General features: G+C 29.8%; 1 protein-coding gene across 1 annotated transcript in view; it reads left to right on the forward strand.

Moving 5' to 3' along the window:
* The window catches only part of LOC113383677, a 44,590-nt gene extending 24,546 nt beyond the window's left edge, over positions 1 to 20,044 (forward strand). Inside the window, exons 15-16 of the mRNA XM_026621927.1 lie at positions 17,867 to 17,985; positions 19,141 to 20,044. Coding sequence (XP_026477712.1) covers positions 17,867 to 17,985; positions 19,141 to 20,044 — 1,023 coding nt within the window. The remainder of the gene's footprint in view (positions 1 to 17,866; positions 17,986 to 19,140) is intronic.
* Positions 20,045 to 20,873: the final 829 nt, after the last annotated feature.

Genomic DNA, 20,873 nt, shown 5'->3' on the forward strand with positions numbered 1-20,873 from the left:
TTTTGAAATGTCTGGATCGGAAGAATATTTTACCCCGACCCCATAAATAATTATAGTGCACATAATAAAGCAAATGAAAAATCTATGCCGGGCAAGAAACGTAAGTTTATTGAAATAATTTTTATTATTCGTGGTTACTATATAATTTTGAGGTTGTTAAAATGGTAATTATTTTTATATGCAAGACAGATACTACAACTGTTCAAATATTGAAACTGTATCGCCAGCAAAAAACTAAAAAAGAACAAGCAATCAATATTGTATGTTAATTTTATTTACATGAAATTCTTGAAACACAATTACATGACAAGTGAAATTATGAAAACAATATTTATTTAGGCGTTGTTTAACATAATAATTCTCTGCATTTTTATAGATATTACAAAATATTAAAGCAGTACAGCTTTATTCTAACATGCCGAAGATATATTTTTTTCAAAATAATATCTCAGACACTTTTGGAAGTTTAGAGGAAGTCTACATGTTTTTCGTTTATGATGTCTATTAAGTATTACAAAGTTGCATATTCTTATAAATAATAAAACAACTAGTGGGGTGGGTGGCATCGTGCCTTAAGGCAAATTGCTGGAACTTCCCGTACCGTAACGAAATGTTCGAGGAATATTGAATGTTTTCAAATAGATTATTATAAATATTGTAACATTGTCTAATATTTATAAGAATTATATAAACTGAATTGCAGAGTTGAAATTATTTGTTTAAAGTATATTAGAACTATAGTCAGAACTAAAAATGAAATCTGAATTATTTTTCGATATACAAAAAATAAAAAAAAAAAAAAAAAAATGGAACAATTTTTTTTTCCAAAATCAATTATTTTGTTAAGACAAGCAGAAAGTTCTTTGAATCAATTGAATCGGACGCTTAGTTCTCTCAAAAACTGCCATTTTTTGTATATTTAGCTCTGTATCTCCGAAATGGCTGGGCCTGCCTTTGCGAAAAACTAGTAACCCCTTCTCCCAATCATTACTAATTGAATGTTTTTTAGATCATTCAAATTGGATGCTCCGTTCTCTCAAAAACTCGATTACTATTTTCTGCACTCTTTGCTCCTTATTTCCGTAGCTGCTGGACCTGCCTTTGCCAAAAACTAATCAGCACATCTCCTTATCAATAGGAATCGAATGTTTTTTAAACCATTCAAATCGGTTGATCCGTACGCCCGAAAACGTGGGCGAAAATTTGTATCCATGCATACATACACACACACACACACACATCCATTTTTTCTGAAGTATGCCAGAATGTTCAGAAATCTTCAAAACGTCGAGAAATGTAAAAATTTTCAATTCCGATTTTCGGCCCATTACAATAACTTACCCTACGGGAAGTTAATAATACATAATATTATATTATAATAAATATACAAATATACAATCAAATCGAAATATAAATCAACAAAAACACTGCCAGTTTAAATATACATGACATCAAATCTACTGGAATAACTTCACACTTTTTTAACTTAGTAATATAAACATTTAGTAAAATTTAGTGAATAATGTATGTAATAATAATGAATAATAATGAATAATGAATTTAGTGTATATAGTGTTACTCCATTACATCGTCTGTAATCCAGTCATCATCCAGTGCTAAATTTTACATTCTTAAGCAATTCATTTTCTTCCAAGTACATATATTCAGACCCGTGTGAAGTGGTAATCCAATTTTAAACAGCTGGAAGATTTATAAATATTATATCTTTCTTGTAGAAGCTTATATTTGATTTCTTTCATAATTTCCTACAACTGGCCTCTTTCCTTAAAGATTAATATGATTAGACTAATCTAGGTACTAATCTGTCAATGCACTACGCGTAGTACTTATCATAGATAATTGAACGATTAAACATATGTCCTTATCTGGTACTTATGTCCTGTATCTAAGTTTGAAACTGTCCTGTTCATTTTGCCAAAGAAAATCTTTATTAACAAATATACAAACACTAACGAGATTTTTTTTCTGCTAATTTTAACAATCAGATTACAATACAATCTATAAGTTAAAAGTTACGGTATTGAAAATCAAAATCAAGAAAAAAAAATAGAATAAAAGGAGTTAAAGAAAATAAATAGAATAAATAAATGAATAATTAATAATTAAAATAATAGTATTAATAATAAAAACAATAATCAATGATAAATAATAATTAAAAGTAACTTGTTTGAAAATTTTCCTGTCCAGAGAAAATTATGTTGTTGACGGTAGATCACTGGACAATTTTTTTTCAAGCGTTTTAATTTTTCGGCTGTCTGTACTATTTGCATTTCCGGATTGACGTGTGCATCTAATTTGTTTTGAAAGATTGGACTTCTGTTTTTAATAACTTCCGCTACTGTAGGAATTTTTAAGTCTTTATGGATCCTGTGGTTGGTCATAAACCACGGAGCCTTACAGATCATTATCAGAATTTTGTTTTGAACTCTCTGGATTATTTGAATGCTACTCTTGCTGGCGCAGCCCATAGCTCTATCCCATAAGTCTATATTGGAATTATTATTGCTTTGTATAATAGAAGTTTATTTTCTAGAGACAGTTTGGATGATCTTTTCATTAGCCAGTTTATTTCCTTCAGTTCCAAATCTATTTGTTTTTTTTTCTTTAAAATATGCGTTTTTGAATTTAGTTTACTGTCTATATGTATTCCTAGGTATTTTACGGAATCCTGGTTTGGTATAATAGTCTTATTCAAATACAAGGCAGGACTTGTGTAGCTTCTCAGTGAAATGATGAGGTGCTGAGATTTCTTAACGTTAGTTTTTATGTTCCATTTATCTAACCATAGTTCTATTTTCGCCAGGTAATTTTGAAGTAAAGAAGTAGCTGTTGTCACATCTTTATGACTTAAGGTAATAGCGATGTCATCAGCATAGGTGCTTATTGTTAATGTTGGATCGAGTGGCATATCACCGGTGTATAGCAGATATAGTATTGGACTGAGAGCGCTACCTTGCTGAACACCGGAATGAAGTGGTTTTGTAGAGGAGAGTTCTTCATTTTCTTTAATTTGAAAGGTTCTATTTGATAAGTAAGGTTCCAAAATTTTGAAATATTTTGGAAATGTTTTCTTTAATTTATATAATAATCCCATGTGCCAAACTTTGTCGAAGGCCTGGCTAATGTCTAGAAAAACTGCTACACAAAATTCTTGAGTTGGTTATTCGGTTGCACTGCTGTATTGTTAAGTGATGTCTTCTAAAACCAAATTGGTGGTTAGGTATCCAGGATTCTTCGGGATGGTCTTCTAATAGTCTTTGTAAAATTAGTCTTTCGAATACTTTTGATAGGGAAGAAGCAGGCTTATATGTCTATAAGATTTTAAGTCAGATGAATCTTTGTTTGGTTTTGGGATCATTATGATTTTTGCATTCTTCCAAACAGATGGCCAGTAGTTAAATTGAAGAATGGAGTTGAAAATGGTTGTGATAAATAAGAAACATTTTGGTGGAAGTTCTGTTAACATTTTAGGAGAGACTTGATCGTTTCCGGGGGCTGATTTTAATTTGATAACTTTGATTTTATTAAGGTCTTATGGTAGACGTTTGGCGATTTCCTTGAAGGGTATTCAATATTTCAATTTCAGCTGACAAGTTTTGTTTTTTTGAAAACTTCAATCAAGTATTCTGCAAATGCTTTGCACTTTTCAGCGTCACTTTTAGCCCAAGTTATGTGGTTCAGAGAGCAAACTTTGAGAGGCGTTTTTGACATTACAGGTTTATGTGTGTTCTTTATAGGTTTCCAAATAGAGGCATCGTATCTATTTAGCTGCGAAACATATGAATTAAAGAAATCATTCTTCTAAATGGCGATGATTTTCTTTAATTTATTGCTGATTTGGTTGAAACTACTTTTGTCCTCCGGCCAATGAGCTTGTTGCCACCTTCGCCTGGCCTTCCTCTTTGCAGCTATTAATCTTTTTATGTCGGATGATATTACTTGATTATCTTTTCGTGGTGGGATACTTGGTGTTGATTCAACGAATGCATCAATGATAGTTTTATTCAAAAACAAAACTTGGTTGTCAATTTTATCAGCGAGTTTGGGGCGTTGAATTATCTTTCTGTATTTGTTCCAGTCAGTAAATTTATTAAATAAACTGCAAGAACGATAAACTAAAATTGCACTTGAAAAATAGGTTAACAGAATTGGAGAATGGTCGGAAGATAAATCAAAGTTAGGTTCAATAATGAATTGCGAAGTTGGAATACCTTTTATTATGAAGAAATCAAGCAAATCTGGAATTTTGTTAACATCGGTTGGCCAGTATGTTGGTTGACCAGTAGTTATATGTGAAGCATTTATTTGATTTATTGATGTTAGTAGTTCTTTTTCTTTGGCAGTGGTTAGTCTAGATTACCATGATGTATTTTTGCAGTTAAAATCGCCTGTTGAAAAATGAAGTATAATCAGCGGCTAAAATTTTATGTCTTGGCTGGCAGTAAATAGATGCTAGTGGTATACTATAATTTTTGGTTTGCATTGAGATTAAAGAAGCTTGTATAGTCTCTGATTGAATAGGGGGAAGGGCGTGGTGTTTAATATTGTTTTTTATAAGGATTGCTGCTCTTCCATGACATTTCCCATCCGGGTGATTTGCAGAAATTGTGAATGTTGAAATATGATTTTTCATTGAAGTGAGTTTCGGAAATTAGTAGAATATCGACTAGATTGAGTTTCAGAAATATTTCCAGTTCGTATTTGCGTTGAATGACGCCGTTTGCGTTCCATTGACATATTTTAATTGCTTCTACCACTATTTAAGTTGTTTACTAAAACGTTTAGCATATTTAGAATAGCTGAATGTTGTTGGAACATTTGTTGGAACATAATTAATTTCCCGAAGGAGAAGTTTATGTTTTCATCAAAAAATCCGATTCGCTAATTTTATGTTTTCTCGACGTTTCAAGCCATTCTGAATCGAATGAGACCAAATTTGGAAAAAGTACGTGTGTGCGTGTATGTGTGTGCGTGCATGTGAACAGTTTTTTGCCGTAAATCGACGTTTTCCCAAAAACGGCTGGACAGATTTCAAAAATCTAAAAGCCATTTGATGTATCTCGATGAGGACGATGTAAGTCGACGATCGGCAGAGCCGTTTCCTTATTAATCGCAGAAAAGTGAAATAACTTTCGTCTACGTTTTCGCCCGCAATTCTGAATCGATTATGAAAATTCAAAAACCGTTCGAAAGATATTGGTTGGGAATCGTGCTGATTAGTTTTTGATAAAGATCGGCCGGGTCGTTTTCTTGTAATAAAGTTTAAAAAAAAAAATATACGATTTTCATGATTATTTTTTTGACGGTAGATACCATAGTCTTCTAGATCATACTAAAATATTACAGCCCTACGACAACTCGTTTAGCTTTAAAAATTCGTCAAAGTTTGCAAAAATTAGTATGGTCTTTTTGGCATTTGTCCAAATTAGAACTTTCATCGACGTTTGCTCAAAAACGCCTGAACCGATTTCAGAAATTAAAAAACCATTTAATGTATTTCGATGAGGACTGTCGTTTGTCAGTGACGATCTGCCAAGCAGTTTCTTTGTAATTTGAAAAAAGTGTTAAACTTTTCGTCCACATTCGTTGGGAATGGTACTGATTGGTGTATTTTCAAAAAGCATCTTTTCAAAATTCAACAATTATTATATTTGAACCAGTTTCCGTAGGTCTTTAATAATTTAGTATGTTTATTAAGACCAAGTACTCTATCGTTATACCAAATAAATCATCTAATTTTATTTTTAACAAACGCCAAAAAGTTCCATGAAAATCGGCTTAAATTTTATTTCAACAGTTAATTACAAGAAAACAGCTCGGTAGGTTTTCACCTAAAACTAATCAGTATCATTCCCAACTAATATCTTCCGAACAGTTTTTGATTTTTTAAAATCGGTTCGGTAGTATGAGCTTAAATGTGGACTAAAAGTTTAACACTTTTTTCCAAATTACAAAGAAACGGCTCGGCATCGAGATACATCAAATGCTTTTTAAAATTTTCAAATCGGTTCAGGCATTTTTGAGCAAACGTCAATGAAAGTTCTAATTTTGACAAATGCCAAAAAGCATTTTTGCAAACTTTGATGAAATTTTAAAGCTAAATCAGTTGTCGTAGGGCCGTAATATTTTAGTATGATCTAGAAGACTATGATATCTACCGTCAAAAAAATAATAATAAAAATCGATGAAAGAAAAATTTTTAACACCTTATTACAAGAAAACGGCCCGGCCGATCTCTACCAAAAGCTAATCAACACGATTCCCGAACCAATATCTTTCGAACGGTTTTTGAATTTTGCAAATCGATTCAGAATTGCGGGCTAAAACGTAGACGAAAATTTTTTCACTTCTCTGCGATTTATAAAGAAACGGCTTGGCCAATCGTCGCACAAAACTGACAAACAATAGTCCTCATCGAGATACATCGAATGGCTTATAAATTTTTGAAATCGGTCCAGCCGTTTTTGAGAAAACGTCGATTTACGACAAAAAATCTGTTCACACACACACACACATACTTTTTCCAAATTTGGTCTCATTCGATTCAGAATGGCTTGAAACGTCGAGAAAACATAAAATTAGCGATTCGGATATTTTGATGAAAACATAAACTTCTCCTTCGGGAAGTTATAATAAAACAATTGAAACAAAGTTTTTTTCCCAAAATCAATTATTTTGTTAAAACAAGCATGAAGTTCTTTGAATAATTTTAATCGGACGCTTTGTTCTCTTAAAAACTGCAATTTTTGCACATTTAGCTCTGTATCTTCGAAATGGCTAGGCCTGCCTTTGCCAGAAGCTAATAACCACTTCTCCCAATCATTACTAATTGAATGTTTTTTAGATCTAGCAGCTCCAGCAGTTACGGAGATAAAGAGCAAAGAGTGCAGAAAATAGAAATTGAGTTTTTGAGAGAACCGAATTTGTAATGATTGGGATAAGAGGTGATTAGTTTTTGGCAAAGGCAGATCAGGCATACAGAACTAAATGTGCAAAAAATGACCGTTTTTGAGGGAACTGAGCGTTCGATTTGAATGATTCAAAGAACTTTCTGCTTGTTTAACAAAATAATTGCTTTTGAAAAAAAATTGTTTCTTTTTTTTCAAAAAACTTTTTTTTTCATTTTTTTTGTATCAAAAATAATTTTAATTTTAATTCTAACTAAAGTTCTAAAATTTATGTACTTTAAATAAATAGTTTTAACTTTGCAATTCAGTTTATATAATTCTTATAAATATTAGATAATGTTACAATATTTATAATAATCTATTTGAAAACATTTAATATTCCTCGAACATTTCATTACGGTACGGGAAGATCCAGCAATTTGCCTTAAGGCACGATGCCTACACCACTAGTTTCTCTTATTTGATTTGACAAAAGGAACAAATTATTACTATAAAATGTGACCACACAACAACCCTTCACATAAATATATTAAAATTATTGAAGAAAAACAAAATTAAAATAATTCATAATATAGTCGATGGATTCAAACAAAAATTCCGTAAAAACTCGTATTTTAGCAAAACTTGTATTTCTTCTTTATATAAATGACATTTTTTGTGCGGTCCTAGCCTAAACCTTGAAAAAATAATGAGTATGAGAATATATAAACATGAAATGATGAATAATATAAAGCTAGTGTTGAATTAGATTTTGAATTGTGATGAAGTGATATCTTTAGCAAAAAAATGAAGGTTCGACTAATGCAAATATAATAGTTTATAATTAATTATATGAGTTCAATAATTCAAAGTTAATAATAGAACAATATCAATCGATTGTTTGTTAATCAATCAAGTTTTTTAAAGATGTATAATAATTAGATATTAATAGATATATAATTTACAGTGTTTTTAAGCAAAAATAAATCAAATACTTGAAATAATTCTGACATTTGATACATTTATTGCTCAAGAAAGTATAGATACGTATCTTAATAATTAATTTCCTAAATATAATTTATTTAATAAAATAAATAAAGAAACTAGTTGATGGCATTTAGCCCTAAGGCAAATTGCATGAACTTCCTGAAATGTGTAAAAATTGACTTCAATCAGTCGAAATTAAAATTTAGATATTTAGGTAAAATTTTTAACTGTTTATTTCAAAAATAAAGTTATTGGTTTCAATTAAATCTAAACATTGCGATTTTGATTAGAATTTTCTCAAACACATTTAAATTATTTTTAATTATATTAATTATATTGCACATACACGTGTTTGTATGCCTTAAAATTGTAGCTTATTATTAACTTCCCATGGGGTAAGTTATAGTAATGAGCCGAAAATTGAAAATGAAAATTTTTGCATATCTTCACGTTTCAGAGATTTCTGAACATTTTGGAATACTTCAGAAAAAATGGATGTGTGTTTGTGCGTGCTTTTTCGAGCGCACGGATCAACCGACTTGAATGGTTCAAAAAACATTCGATTCCTATTGATAGGGAAATGTGCTGATTAGTTTTTGGCAAAGGCATGTCCGGCCATTGCGGAGATACGAAGCAAAGAGTGCAGAAAATAGAAATAGAGTTTTTGAAAGAAAGGAGCATTCGATTTGAATGATCCAAAAAACGTTCAGTTCGTAATGACGGGGAGAAGTGGTGTTTAGTTTTTGCAAAAAGGCAAGTCCAGCCGTTTTGGATATACCGAGCTAAATATAAAAAAATGGCGGTTTTTGAGAGATCTAACATGTGTTTACAAAACAACTGCTTTGGGAAAACTAGTCGCGCATGGCATCGTGCCTTGAGGCAAATTGCTGGAACTTCCCGTACCGCAATTAAACATTCGAGGAATGAAAATAAGCAATAATTGTTTTGAAGATTTTCAAATAGATTAGTTATTACAAATACATACTGTAAATTTATAAGTGCTTTTTAAATTTGGTGATGAGCGTATTTTATGACCAACTTATGTGTACGTTTACAAGAGTCCATTTTTTTAAAATTAGATTTTTTTGATAATTTAGAATTTTTTCAAAATTTTAAATTTTTTTCAAGGTTTAAATTTTTTTGGAATTTAAAAAAAAGTTTTTTTTTAAATACTTGAGAATTTGGAAATTTTTGAAAATATTCGATTTTTTTTTTAATTTTCGATTTTTTTTTTTTTGAAAATGATGAAAAATTTCGAAAATTTGAATTGTTTGAAACCTTAAATTTTTTTTGAAAATTTTGATTTTTTTTTTTAATTTTCAAAATTACTAAATTTTCTGTAAATGCATTTTTTACACACCATTTACTCAAGCAAAATGTTTTTTGAATTAATCTAATCGGATAATCCGTTCTCTCAAAAACTGCATAACTGTTTTACACCCTTTACGTTCAATACCTACGAAACGGCAAAATTGCCTTTTGCAGAAACGTCTCGCGTTCAAGTACGAACCGAATGATTTTTTAATCATACAAATTGGTTATTCTATACTGTCGAAAATGTCGAGGACATTTGTTTGAACCATATAAAAAAACTTCAAAATAAAAATCTTGGTACGGAACCCAAAAAAAATTACACAATATTAAAATCTCTATAAAAATTCTGATAATTTGATGTACATATATCCAATAAACATTTTTGACCGCCAAATGACATTTTTTTAACTTATTTTTATTGAGAGTCCATAACCGCTGGACCTGCCTTCCGTCATTCATTTCGTCAATACAAGTAAAATGTTTTTTGAATTATTAAAATACGACGCTCAGTTCTCTTAAAAACTGAGTTACCGTTTTTGGCACTTTGTGCCCCGTATCTTTGAAACGGCTAGACCTGCCTTTGCCACAAACTAATCAGCACGTCTCTTTATCAATACGAATCAAATGTTTTTTGAATTATTCAAATCGGTTGATTGGTGTTCCTGAAATCGTTTTTAAAAGAACAGATCGTCCGATTTTAATAATTCAAAAAACGTTTTACTTGAATTGACAAGATGAATAACCGATTAAATTTTGGGGAAGGCAGGTCTAGCGGTTATGGACTATGCAAACAAGTTAGAAATATGCGATTTGGCGGTAAAAATGTTTATTGGACATATGTACATCAAATTATCAGATATTTTATAGAGATTTTGATAATGTGTACTCATTTTGTATAAACTTTTTTGGGTACCGTACCAAGATTTTTAATTTTAAAATTCACGTATATGGTTCAAACAAATGTCCTCGACATTTTCAGTATGGAATAACCGATTTATAAAATTGAAAAATGATTCGGTTCGTACTCGATAGCGAGACGTTTTTACAAGAGGCAATTTTGCCGTTTCGGAGGTATGAAAACAAACGGTTATGCAGTTTTTGAGAGAATTGATCATCCGATTAGATTAATTCAAAAAGCATTTTGCTTGAGTAGACGGTGTGCAAAAAATACATTTACAGAAAATTTAATAATTTTGAAAATTTTTTTAAAAAAATCAAAATTTTCAAAAAAATTCAAAGTTTCAAAAAATTCAAATTTTCGAAATTTTTCATCATTTTCAAAAAAAAACTAAATTTAGAAGAGTTTAAAAAAAGATGTCTCACAAAAATTTGTTAATATTTCGATAATTTTAAAAAAATATAATATTTTCAAGAATTTCCATATTTAAAAAAAAACATTCGATTCCTATTGATAGGGAGATGTGCTGATTAGTTTTTGGCAAAGGCAGGTCCAGTTGGTCTATGGAATTACATAGAATTTTAAATGTATTGTTAGCTAAACTTCTCAGAAAATATTGATCGTGCGGAATTGTTTCATTTAATTAATTTGGCATATCATTAATATCATCAACTCTGTAAATAAATATTGAAGGGAGCTTACTAACTGGAGCCGGTTTAACTAAGTTGTCATCATTTGCTGTGTCTATTGATGAAAGGGCCCAAAAACTGTTTTAGATTTTGACATCTGTTTCTAATGGTTCAAATGATATTTTTCTTATTTTGAAATTGACTACTTGCCATGAATTAGTAGGTTTCTTTTACTTGATATTTGATTGTGTTTGAAAGAGACAAGTTACGGAGAAAAATCGAGGTTTTGAGAGAACGGAGTATCCGATTTGAATGATCTAAAGAACATTCAATTCGTAATGATTGGGAGAAGAAGTGATTAGTTTTTAGTAAAGGCAGGTTCAGCTATTTCAAAGATACAGAGCAAAATGTGCAAAAAATGGCAGTTTTTGAGAGAACTGAGCGTCCGATTTGAATGATTCAAAGAACTTTCTGCTTGTTTCTGCAAAATAATTGCTTTTGAAAAAAAAAATTGTTTCTAATTTTTTTTCAATTTCTTTTTCTTATAAAAGTTAACATCACAAAATGAATAATTTTATGTTTTATCAAAATTATATTCATTATTTAAATCTTAATACTATGGCAACTTTTATAAATGGAATATATTATTTTTTGAAGACTATTTTACTATCAATTTTAAGTGTGAATACATGCATATTTTAGTAGTGTCAAGTAGATGCTACATAGAATTTTTAATGTAAATGGTAAAAAAACATGACATGTCATACAGTCAATGCCAACAAGTTAAATTCAACTCAATGTCCATATTAAAGATGTTAACAAGTTTTTTTTGGTAATTAAATATGAAAATAAACAAAAAATAGTTTGAATAATAAAATTATGCAACTGTACGCATAATTCTGTTCAAAACAACATGCACACACACATATATATATATATATATATATATATATATATGCATACATACACATACATATACTCTTACATATGTACAAAAATATGCACATACATATATGCATGTACATACATATATATATATATATATATATATATATATATATATATATACGCATACGCATATATTACACATATATATACCTATATATATATATATATATATATATATATATATATATATATATTAACAAAGTCTAATAATCGGGCATAACATCAATAAAAAACATGAATTTCTTTCAAAAATTTATTTTAAATCCATACGTTTCGGCTATAATCCTAGCCTTCATTCAGTGGAAACTAAAATTAAAATTAAAAACTAAAACAATTGAATTGGAGTGAAAAGAAAAAATAAAATAGTAATTAGTACTTACAATTAGTTGATCTTAGTGTTAATTTGGAAAACTTTAGTAATCCATGGTATTAGGATATGGTAATGCACTACACTATGTATTATAAACATTAACTTGAAATTACACAATATTTTCACAAAATACTGATTTGAAAAAATCACAAATGGATAGTGTGTTATTCGTAGACTGGTTGAAGATGTAATGGAGAAAGACATTTTTTTAAAAAATATTTTTACCAAGATTCTGCACATGTGTGGAACGAATTGTAAAACCTTTGCGCGAACGCTTTTATTGTTTTGTAAGAAATTTGGAAATGTTATCTAAATAGAAGAGATTTGTGTCGCACAGCGTGTTGAGTTCATTCCGTTTATTTATTGTCTTATTGTTATAAATAGTTAAAAAAGATCCCTCTATAATTCTTCGTTTAAATAAATTTTGTTCAAATTGTAGTACAGTCGGATTAGAAAAGTCCATATTATGTTTTAAAGTGTATATATGGTCTGCAAGAACTGTTTTGAATTGTTTGGGGTTTTTTGAATTGTTTTTATGTTGTTGTAACCGTTTATTGAGGTTCTGGCTAGTTTCTCCTATGTAAATTTACAACAATTCAGAATCATACAAAATATATATATATATATATATATAGGTATATACAGGGCCGGTCCTGGGGTCCTTAGCGCCCGCATGCAACTTTTTTTCTAGCGCCCCCTCCTATTGATTTTAACAGTTTATCATTAAAATTATATAAATATACACATATTTTTTAAAAATTAATTTTTAATTATTCTGGATTCAGTACACGAACAATTAGATATAATCTAGAAGGGTATAAAATATATTGATTTTCAATTTATTTATTATTATCGATATCAATAAATAAAACAATCCCTGTCGTAATTTCACATTTTAATAATATTCAATTTGTAATAAATTGGTTAAGGATGTAAGTTCGACTACCATAGCAAAAGAATTAATATTTTTGTTAGATTAAAGTTATAGAATTTAAGAAATGCATTGCAGAAATAGTATTTATTATTTTGATATAAAGATCTTGATATCTGAAATGCATTTCTTAAATTCTATAACTTTACTTTAACAAAAATATTAAGTGAAATAAATAAATTAATTTTTAATTCTGGATTTAGTGCACAAAAAATTAGATATAATCTAAAAACGTATAAAATATATTGATTTTAAATTTATTTAGAAAATCGAGGCGATTCGGGGGTTGATTGTAGTCAAATATTTTGTAATTTTCAATTATTTTTAACGTTTGTGCAATATGAATATTTAAAAAAAACTAGCATCTCTTTCGCAAAAATAATACTCGTATTTCATGTTGGTTTTTTTAAATTTTGATTTAATTTAATTTTTCATTATTCACAATATCCAAAATTGCGTCGTAAACTTCTCCTTATTGATATCGTAAGAGCCGTCATATTCAGAGTATCAGCTTGTTGTTTTAAAGTTAAATTTTTAACGTATTTTAGAAGTATTGTTCAAAAATCAGTAAAACAAATGCAAAGAAATTGCACATTTCTTGAACAATATTGAAAAAAAAACTTATTATATTTGATATATATCATTTCTGTATAGTTAATAATTATTAAATTTAGAGTGTGGACACCACTAGATATAAAACAAGCCTTAAAATTTTCGTTCCAAAGTAAATTTTGCTTCCATTTTTCATATTTGTTCCACCGATGTCTTCAACATTCAAAGTTCAACAGGTGCGAAACATTTGCAACAAAACCAAAAGTTACAATTCAATTTCTCGGAATAAACAAGTCATTTTCTAAGCACTGACTCCCCATTTTTTATAATTTGTTTATATTTTTTAACAAGTTCCGATTCAACTAAATCAGCTCGCAATTTTTCGTCAATAATGCCCAACAATTAATTTAATTTTTCGCAGGTTTGTCACATTGCATATCACATTGCAAAATAAATATACTTTTTGTGTCTCCGTATCCCTAGTTAAGTTAAATTATATACTATAATTTATTAAGTATTCTAGATTTTAAATAAATAATTCTAGATTTTATATAAAAAAATATAAGTATTATATTATAAATTTAATTTCCGAAACTCGTTTTGGCGCCCCCTAAGGCGTGCGCCCGCATTTTTTGCATGCATCGCATGCAAGGCAGGACCGGTCCTGGGTATATATATATATGTATGTATGTACGTATGTGAATATGCGTATATATATGTATGCACATGCATATATGTATGTGCATATTTTTGTACATATGTAAGAGTATATGCAGGGCTGGTCCTACCTTGAATGCAATGCATGCAAAAATGCAAGCGCACGCCTTAAGGGGCGCCAAAACGAGGTTCGGAAACAAAATTGATAATATATTATTTATATATTTTTATATAAAATCCAGAATACTTTATATTATAATAAACAATCCAACCTAACTATGAGACACAAAAAGCAATTCCTACAATTTCGATCTTCATTTTTATCACAGAGACGTTGATGAAATTCTTACCTATCTTCCTATTAAAAATTTCGAACTTTTACTTCACAGTTTCGACTCGTTTAACGAGCACTTTTCCTTTACTTTCGAAAAAGCACAAAACAATTCTATTAGCTTTTAGGCGTAAAAATTATAAAAACCATAGACAATCTAATTATTACTAATTGGTACCAAAAACCTACTACGTTGAGCAGGTATTTAAACTATCATTCTTACCACCTTTCTAGCATGAAGATAGGTACTATTATTGTTATTATTATTATTATTATTATTATTATTACTTTAGTGGATCATTACATCCTACTCTCAGACAAACAATTTATCTGTCATTCGCACGACTTTAATTAACAAGTCATATCCTCCTCATCTCATTAACTCCGCCACTGCCAATAGACTCAAAATTGCCAATAGTACGAATTTTTCTTCTTCCTCTATTAAAATTTCTAAAGGCAATAATTTTATCGGTAACGTTTGTCTACCATATATAAAAGAACTTTTCCCAGTGTGGAAGAAACTTTTTCATAATGTAGACATCAGGTTCACTTGCAATATAGATTTAACTCTTATTTCTCTTTATACAAATCTTAAATCGCCCACTAGCTTAAAACGTGCGTCCAATATTGTCTACAAATAAATTTCAATAACTGCCTTTCGACTTACGTGGGTAAAACTGGACAAAATCTGAAAACAAGACTTAAACAACACGGCAATAATTTTGAAAACCCGAACCAAAACCAAACCCTATTGACAGACCATATCAAAGATTTCAAACACACATTCAACTTTTATAATGCCCGTATTCTAGCACGAACGAAACACAATTCAGATACGCTTTGCAGAATCTTGCTTCATTGCCTTTGATAGTGATAGTATGAACAAGAGAAATTATACCTTCTCAATCTGCGAAAATTACAAAATTATATATAATAATATTTCTGAATTTATTTCCATTTAGTAAAACTAAATTCGTTTGATGCGGTCTCTAATTTTTTTCCACTTTGTAAAACTAAATCCGTTCATATTAACCTTATTCTGTTCATTAAAACCTTACCTAACCTAACACAGTCAATTGCGATCATAACCTAGCCTTACTCGCCTGCACACAGCCACGCTGATTGTAAAAAATCCCTTTCGATCGTAATTGCTATTGCTTGAGTTGAGGGACTAGGGCTGATGCAGAGTACGACATTATGGCGTGTAAAAAATGGAAAAAGAGTAGACAAGAAGGGTTGCTTGTGAGATGGTGTTAGGAAAGATTTAGTTTTTGGGAAAGAATAGTTTGGCTGTTTCAAAATTTTGAAAAAATTCAAAATTTTCAATAATTATTTTAATTATTTCTTCTTATACAGTTAAAAGAAGTATTTCTATCTTTTAAGCTTTTGTTTATTATTTTTAGATTTCTTGTAAACGGGGAGACGTGATGATTAGTTTTTGATAAATGTGGATCCAGCCGTTTCAAACAAACGTGGCAAAAAGTGCAAAAAATAGCAGTTTTTGAAAGAACCGAATTTCCGATTAAAATGATTAAAATAATTTTATATTCACGTTGGTGGGTAGAAGTGCGGGTTATTATTTGGCAAAGTCACGTTCAGCCGTGCAAAAAAAATTATGCTTGTGTTGATGGTATTAAGAAATTATTAGATTTTGGGTGAGCCTAATTCGGCTGTTTCAAAATTTTGCAATAAATTTAAAATTTTCAAAAATTATTTTTATTTCAAATATTTTATTTGTTTTTCAGATATTTCTAAAAAATCTGAAGTTTTCGAATATAGTTGAAAAAATATAATAAAAATAATAAATATGAGATAAGGTCCTCGGAGCAACATTCGAGTGACGAAAGATTTTTGCATTATATCAAATGTATCAATACTTCCAGCATTAGAACGAGTTTAGCAGTAAAATGATAAGGTATAGAGGGAGTTGAAGATTCGCGAGTGTAAAGATTTAAGTTACGTTATAATACTAAATAAAAAATATATTAAGTTAAAAAATAAATTTTACAATATATAAATTGAATTAATAGTTTTTCCAACTCTGCTTTAAAATATCCAGGTAAAAAAATGCATTATGTTAATAATGTAGCTTTCATTTTGGAAATTCCCCCATAAATTAAATTGAGACATTGGGTGTGTTTGCCCTCTATGAATAAAAAGAAAAAAATGAAAAATTTTAGAAAAAAAATTAGGCAATAACTGGAAAATTTTCTGAACATATTTTCATTTTTGGTTATTTGATAAGTGTTATGTGCTGTGAAATTGTGTATATTGGTTGGTTTTTACAACATAATTGCTGCTGATGTGCTTGTTACTCATATTATATTATATATTGCAATGCTGAATGGGATATTTTTTTCGATGATTCTTTTAATACAGATCAACAATCAAATCAATCACGAATACGAGCGCTATTTTCCATCTTGATACCAAAATGTAACAGAATCACATTTTTGTTTAAATTTTTATTTATATATCGTTATATATATACCACAATATTTAAAAATCAGTTTTAGATTAAGCTGGCACTTGCAATGCTTATTAATAACTCCAAGGAGCATTTATATGAAGCATACGTTGCAGTGGGTACACCACCAAATTCCTAAACAACGTTGCTGGTATTTATAATAATTATTTGAAAAAAAAAAAATAGAACTAGTGAGGTGTATGGCATCGTGCCTTACCCTACGGGAAGTTAACAAATGTTATTGACCAGTTTTTATTGATTATTGATTATTTTAAATGTTTGAATGTTCTATTATGGTAAAGGAAGTTTCAGCAATTTGCAATTTTTATTTCTAAACTGATGCATATATAAACATATAAATTCTAATACCATCCATCAAACGTATGTTGAAATTGGGATATCGGCTTGAAAAATGTTAAGAAATGGACAACGAGTACTACTTCAATTTTGAGTATAGGTTTATTTGATAATTGCCATTGCCAAAAACTAATCAGCATCTAAATGATTTTCCAATTATTCAAATCGGTTGATTTGTGTTCACGATATCGTGGATACACATTACACACACACATACCCATACATCCAATTTTTTAAGGTATGCCAAAATGTTCAAAAACTTCTAAAGCGTAAAGATATACAAAAATTTTCATTTTAGATATTTTTGCGATTAGATAACCATAGATAAATAAGTATAAACTTTAACTTACCCTACGGGGTAAAGATATTCAAATTCCAAATTTATTCAAATATCTTGTTGAATTGAACCATTTTTATTGTTACATAATTTTTTTTATCAGTATGAATTTTACTTTTGCAATTGTTGATTTCTGACTGAACAATTTTTGAATTATTAAAATATATTCACCATTTTTAGATAATTATAATTCTGTCGTCGATCGTCCTGGTATCAGGTACTTCGCCCCATGGAAGTGCAACAATCGTTCGATACGAAAACGAAGCTTTTAAACGTAAAGGAGATGGATACAATTTTATGTAAGTTAATTTATTAAATAATGTGTGAAAAACTCATCTGCACAACTTAAAAAAAAAACGCAATGAGTAAGTATAAGCAAAGTGAAAGTTTTATTACATTTGTTTATTTATTTATTTATTAGACGCATTAATTTTATTGCTACCCTATATAATGAACGTATGACAAAATGCCTCACTCAAATTACAATAAGGTTGTAGTACAAGCAGTTCATACTAAAAACTAGTTTTTCCAAATATGTAGAACATATTTTATCAATTCAAAATAACCCAAAATATTATTGAAAAAAAAACTAACCGTGTTAGTATTATCACAATACTAAATACTTTTTGTAATTATAGACTAGGTCTACTTTGAATACGAGTAACAAAACTACTATAAACACTATGTATATAGAAAAAAGATTTTGCAGAGTTTGATAAACGTTCGTAACAGTAATTAAAATTTTATTAAAAAACTTAAAAGTTACAAATTTTGTGCAGTAATACATGCAGCAAAATATAAATATTCTAAGTGAAAAATTTCAGTATGAATGGCGCATGATTTTTAAAAATCAGATCAACGGGCGGACAATCGAATTGACATAATGGGTATGGGCGCATTGCCATACAGAATCGGCCCCACCCTGGTATTTAAATAATTTATACACCATTTTATAGGTCTTTTTGATAAAAACCGATATAACAATTTTCAACTTTGTACCTCATCTTATGGCCGAGATATCATTGAAAATATGCCAAAGTGGCCCCTTCTTTCAAACTCACTTTTTGGCGATACCATAAAAGATATCAAAAAAATGTTTACGTGATTCTACTCACATTGACTCAGACCACATTATGTAGAACAATCGATGCCAAAAAATCGTTTATTATTAGCTGAAAAAGATAAAATAGTTTTTCAATTAATGTTTTCGGGTAGTGCGTTTAGTAGGACGACTTTCTAATTAGCGTTATTCGAAAGCCTATTGTTTTTTCTTCAAGTACTGCAAATATTGTTCAAATCAATTTAGTGGAACACATTGGAAAATTGAAAAAACAGACCTAGTACACCCGCCGAGTTCGTTCGGACGCGAAGCAGTGCGCGATGCGCCCGAAACGATTCTTAAGAAATTCTGAATGTAAAAATATTCAAAACTAAACAAATGTATTATATTCTAGGTACGAGACAAGTGACAAACAAACAAGAGGTGAAGGTGCCAAATTCTTGGGAGCAGAAGAAATCCTTACTGTAAAGGGAACCTACACTTATACCGATAACAGAGGAAAATTACACGATGTCAGTTACATTGCAGATGATAATGGATTTAGGTGGCTCAAGCATGATGAACAGTACCAGACGAAGAAAGGTCGATCGCTTCTTAGATCTGAATCAGAAAATAATGACAGCAATTCAACGGATAACGATCTACCAAAGGGTCTAGATGGCAGTCTCCTAGATCATGAAGGCGGTGGAATAAATCCTGCTATTCCGAAAAGTGAGAAAAAAAGTTTGATTAGTCAAATTCATGAATATTCAGAAGGTTTGAAGAGTAACAGAGAAGATGTTCCTAATAGATTTGAGTCGAGAACAAATCTACCACAAAATTTTGACGCTAATTTAAATCGTCTTTTAGGCAGCACAGAAGGACAAGAAGGACTTGCAGGCAAGCTAGGAGAACATATTGATTTTACAGACAATTTAGGAATTCCTGTTTCTACCGGCGCAGGACCTTCCGTTACCATTGTAGAAGGAATAACTGCTGATCGGTTTGCAAATAGTTTTCGTGGCAATTTATTAGATAACAATAACAAATTTCCACCAAATTTGTCTTCTCCCGAACACAATGATTCAAAATATCGGGGATATAGCAAGTCCCAGCTGGCCGATTTGGAATTAATAGAAAAACTGAAAAAACGAAAACGCGGTCCAGGTTTTAAAGGTTATATCATAAAAAATACGGCTACCACTTATTCTATTAGATATTACTGGAAAGAAGGTAGCTTAAAAAAATTATATACCGATTGCCAAAAAGAAGACTTGCCATTGCAGGTAAAGTTGTTTTGCGATTCGCAAAGTCAGTAGATCTTTTAAAACATCACGAAATAAACAGAGTTGGAATAATTATGTGAGTGCTTGTTCCTTATTCCTAGAGTGCCATATCGTACGTTTAATTGACATTTATGTAAGGTTTTCGTGAAATTCTAAAATAACTATTTTACACTTCAAAATGTTAGATTTAGATTACATTATGTTACACTTCAAAATGTTAGATTTAGATTTTGGGAAGTATCATATGGTTTCGTACAGTGCATATATATATATATATATATATATATATATATATATATATATATATATACATATATATATATATACTAGCTGACCCAACAGACGTTGTTCTGTACCCATGTCTACAACCTATACTAATATTTACCATTTAGTTAAAACTAATCATTAATGTTATTAAGATTACAGTCTATACCAAATTCTATGTACATTAATGTGAGCGATGTTGAATGTAGAACTGCATTAAATAAAATGTTGAGTCTCAATTTCTACAATTACTTAAGTCTTTAATTATACTCTGAAATTCGAATCAGCCACGTAAACACATACAACATATATCAAACAAAAAAATATCGAAATTTATTCATTAAAATTGCAAAAATCATACACTACAATTATTTTAATGCCAAGGGTTATGCAATATTTTTATCATACATGCAGATGTAGATGTATAAATAAATAATTTTTGAAGTAAAACTTCTTTAGACGCGACTAGGGTGTAAATCCGTACAAATGCAACGGAAGTGCGTTATGGAAGATAAGATAAGAGTCGAGTGCCAATGATTCGTCATTCGCTCTCGATGATATCATTTCTATACGGGTCGATTGTGATTAGTCGTCGCGT

Source organism: Ctenocephalides felis, unplaced genomic scaffold (assembly GCF_003426905.1).
Source record: "Ctenocephalides felis isolate EL2017-DRISC unplaced genomic scaffold, ASM342690v1 CF-g0.4_SCAFFOLD_03570, whole genome shotgun sequence".
Taxonomy (NCBI): domain Eukaryota; kingdom Metazoa; phylum Arthropoda; class Insecta; order Siphonaptera; family Pulicidae; genus Ctenocephalides; species Ctenocephalides felis.